This window comes from Corvus brachyrhynchos, unplaced genomic scaffold, assembly GCF_000691975.1.
Source record: "Corvus brachyrhynchos isolate BGI_N302 unplaced genomic scaffold, ASM69197v1 scaffold157, whole genome shotgun sequence".
In the NCBI taxonomy this organism is placed as follows: domain Eukaryota; kingdom Metazoa; phylum Chordata; class Aves; order Passeriformes; family Corvidae; genus Corvus; species Corvus brachyrhynchos.
In genome coordinates, this window is record NW_008238961.1 from 5,202 (window position 1) to 9,429 (window position 4,228).

Here is a 4,228-nt window from a genome sequence, read left to right on the forward strand (position 1 = left end):
GATCCTGTGGCCAGATTGAGCTGCATACTGCCTTTTGTACACGCCCCACCTAGAGAGTTTGTGTCAGTCCCGCAGGGTACTTTATTTAACCTGCAACACTTGACAGTCAGAATCTGTGCTAAAGAGTCTAATTTTCTCCTTTTGGACATTTATTTCCCTATCTGCTACCACTCATTCCTAGGTTTTCTGCAATCCAGTACTTTTTCCCATTTTGTATACAGTTTTCTACTTTGGATGGGTTATAACAGTGACTGTTGACATGGGTATGTGTAGGTACAAAAATGCTGTTAGTGAGGATCTTCTTGTTATTTTTCTAAGTCCGTGAGAGACTTTTCTCTCTCACAGAAGAGGTAGCAGGGAATGTAAACAACCAAGCCACCTGCAACCTTGGAAAGTCTTGTTTATGGTATAGTAGAAAATATTTTGATAATGGATGTTTTAGGATTTTGGCCAATCACCCCCAAGGGGTGGCTGGTCCTTTGTCCAATTAGACTATGAAGAAAAAAGTCTATAAAAGAGTTTGTAAAATAATTAAATAAATCAATCTTGCTGCACAATTCCTGCCTGCTGGATCTTCTCCTCCTCCTCCTCCCTATGGCTGTGGGACACGGTGATATACCGTAGGAACCAGGCCTGCGGTAATAGTGTGGTATGATTTTTTTTTTTTTTCCTTCTTTTAGGTCTGTTAATAAAATTTTTTATATTCTTTCAAGATTGGTGCCTGCTTTGTGTTTCTCCTAATTCTTATCTCACAGAAGGTAAACGGTAATGAGGATTTTGGGCCAAACCACCACACTAAATTGGTGTTTCTGCCCGGTTACAAACCCAACTCGCTACACCCACCTGGAGTACTTGTGCCAGTTCTGGGGTCCCCAACATAAAAAGGATGTGAACTTGTTGAGTAAATCCAAAAGAGGGCACAAACTTTCTTTCTCTCGCTCTCTCTCTCTCATATTTACCATCAAATAAAACCCTTACTATTGTCACTGGCATATGGTCTCGTTTGCACCTTAATTGGGGCAGAGGCATTTCTAAGAACCTTAAAACTTGTGATAAATGAATGAATGATAAATGTTGTCTTTCGCATATATGATTTTAACATTTATAAGTGATGATGTATTATGTAGAAATAGTGTTAAGGTAAAATGTAGTTAAGTAGAAATGAGATTAAGGTAAATTGTAACTTCGAAATAGTTGTAATATGTTAAGAAATGTATTAATAAACACATGGTAATAAATGTCTTTTGAGCTGAGAACCTACAGAGCCAGGAACCAAGATATCTTAGAGAAACAAAGAAGATAAACCGCATGCATCCCAGGAAGACTGTTATCTCATCAAAACTCACACCTCCCAAGGAAACTGTCAGCTACAAATTAGGCTGGAGACTGGGGAGGCACCGGAGAGAGGGTGCCTGTCTTCAGTTCTGAAGCTATCCAGAGGACCGAGGCAGCATCGTGCTGGTGGAAGGGGCAGAAATCTGAGGGGGGGAAAGTTGAGTGAAGTGTAAATTACTTTCTGGGCTTAATGAATATGTAACAGTTTAAGAGAGTACTTAAGTCCACAGTAAAATGAATGGAGCGCGCCTCTGGCAATATTGCCAAGCGCCCCAGCGCTATGATATGCCTTTTTTTTTTACTAATAAATGTTCAATATTATATTGCCAAAAAATTAGCACTTGAATTCATTTTTTTCAAAACTGGATCATAACAACCTGTTACCAAACGAGTTATATTTCTTTAAAAAGGAGCCTAGGCAGCAGTGGGGGGAAATTGTTGAGAGGAGATTTAATCCATGAAATAGGTAACAGATGACGGGCAAGCTCTGCATGATGTCCATGTGATAGAAAAACAAAATAAAAGTTTAGGGCCTGACATGCTTCAGTGCGCTTAGATGTGGGAGAGAAATTTATTGTTGGGACCAGGACACCAAAAATGCAAAATTTACAAACCACACACATTATAGAAATCAGAGATGAAGAAGAAACAAAGACAATTACTGAGACTATCCCTATCTAGGAAAAAGATAATAAAAAGATTGAAAATGTGGACTAATTAGCATTAGAAGTGAGAAATCAGTAACAAATAGAAGATAGAATATTAATTGATGAAGAGAACTATGTAACTTGTAAGCCAATGTGTTAGATTTGCACGGCCTGGTTTTGCGTAGCAGGGGGGCCACAGAGGTGGCTTCTGTGAGAAGCTGCTAGAAGCTTCCACCATGTCTGGCAGAGCCAATCCCTGATGGCTCTGAAGATGGACATGCTGCTGGCCAAAGCTGAGCCAATTAGAGATTATGGTAACACCTCTGTGATAACATATTTAAGAAGAAAATCAAAATAAAGGTGGTGGCACAGTTTTAATTCTAGAAGCCAGAGAAGAGGAGGAGGTGAGAACATGCGAGGAGAACAACATGGAGACACCAAGGTCAGTGAAGAAGGAGGGGGAGGAGGTGCTCCAGGTGCCGGAGCCGAGATTTCTCTGCAGGCCATGGTGATGACCATGGTGAAGCAGCTGTGCCCCTGCAGCCCATGGGGATGCACGGGGGATGCAGAGATCCACCCGCAGCCTGTGGGGGAGGTGCTCATGCCGGAGCGGATGGATGCCTGGAGGAGGCTGTGATCCAGTGGGAGACCCAGTGGAGAGGGCCCCTGCTTCCAGGCTGGGCCAGCCTGTCCTTGGAGGACTGCACCCCGTGGAAGAGTGACCCAGGCTGCAGCAGTTTTGGAAGGACTCTTTGACTGTGGGAGTGACTCATGTTGCAGCAGTTTTGGGAGGACTTGCTCTTGAGATTAGAGCCACGTCAGAGAAATTAGTGGAGAACTGTCTCCCGTGGGAGGGACCCCACAGTCTCACAGGGGAAGGATTCCTCTCCCTGAGCAGTGGAAAAAAACCTTGTTTGACAAACTGACCAGAACCCCCATGCCCTGTCTCTCTGCACTGTCAGTGGGAAGGAGGGAGGAGTTGGGGGAAGAAAAGGTGTTTTTAAGGGCTTACTTTACTTCTTATTATCCTCCTCTGATTTTGTTAGTAATAAATTCACTTTGTACCTCAAAGTGGAGCCTGTTTTGCCCTTGGAGTGTTTTTCTCTCGGTCCTTATCTCAACTCATGAAGCCTTCATTAAATTTTTTTCTCCTCTGCCCAGCTGTGGAAGGGGAGGGTGAGTGAGCGTCTTTCGTGGGTGCCTGGCATTTGGCCAGTGTCAAATCACGATAGCCAATGAACACTACTTCCTTTGTTTGCTAAAATGTATAATCAAAAGTTTTGATAGCTGAGGTACATGTTTTGAGAAGCAATCCCCACGTACCTCAAGATTTGAATAAAGTAATGTTGACTTTCTAACCTAACAAATTAGTTGGAGAGTTTATGTCCTGGTTTTTGGTGACACACCTGCTCTGGAATAAGGTCCTCTAGGTGGTGCCTTCTAGCTCTGTGGCCTTGCAAGAATACTAACGTACAGAAAAGCACGCTATGAAAAGCCAGTGTCCACAAAGGAGACAGAGGAGTCCTGTATCTTTATTCAAATAAAGGGAGAGAGTCCACTGGGGCACAGGCCTGCGGGATTTTCTCTCTTGAGGTTTCGGAGGACGCAGCCTCCTTTTATCCTAAACTCCCAACTGCATGTTGCCCTCTTCCTTTCCACATTGGCTGAGGTACTAGGAAGGTACAGCCTTCCCAAATCGCCTATCATATACCCCCCCCCCCCTTGCCCCCGCCATTCCCCCAAAGTTCAGAAACTCAGGCTTGTGCGGACCCATTTGTTTCAGGAGTCAAACTGTCTGGATACTGTAACAAACCTTCAGCTTGAAGTTGGTAGAGACATGAAGACCCATTTCAAAGACGTTAACACCCATACCCTCACCCATGGATTTGTTTGTAAAGACATTAGCACACATCTCTATCACTACTGTGGTGTCTAGTGGGTTTGCAGGCAAGAATGAGAAACCGACCCTATCTTTGCAATATGAGTCCACGGGTACAGGTGCGGTGTGACTGTAGGTGTGACACGGGATGATGGAAGGAGGGAGAAAGGGGACAGGCAGGAGGAGTGGTACGTGCAGCGTTACTCTAAGAATAGCCCTTCCTCGCTCCGGGGACTCAGCGAGGGGAACTACAAGTCCCAAGAGCCTTTGCAACATCCCGCGCATGAGGATTCGCGCCTCAAGTGTGGTGGCGGCCTACGCGACATCGAGGGTGCTCTTCTGCGGGCGGGGGCGTAGCCATTGGCTG

The 4,228-nt window shown here is 44.6% G+C and overlaps 1 protein-coding gene across 1 annotated transcript in view; it reads left to right on the plus strand.

The window, feature by feature from the left end:
* Positions 1–4,012: 4,012 nt before the first annotated feature.
* LOC103618703 (zinc finger RNA-binding protein-like) overlaps positions 4,013–4,228 on the plus strand; it is a 46,308-nt gene continuing 46,092 nt past the window's right edge. The window contains 1 exon segment of the mRNA XM_008637135.2: positions 4,013–4,214. Coding sequence (XP_008635357.2) covers positions 4,013–4,214 — 202 coding nt within the window.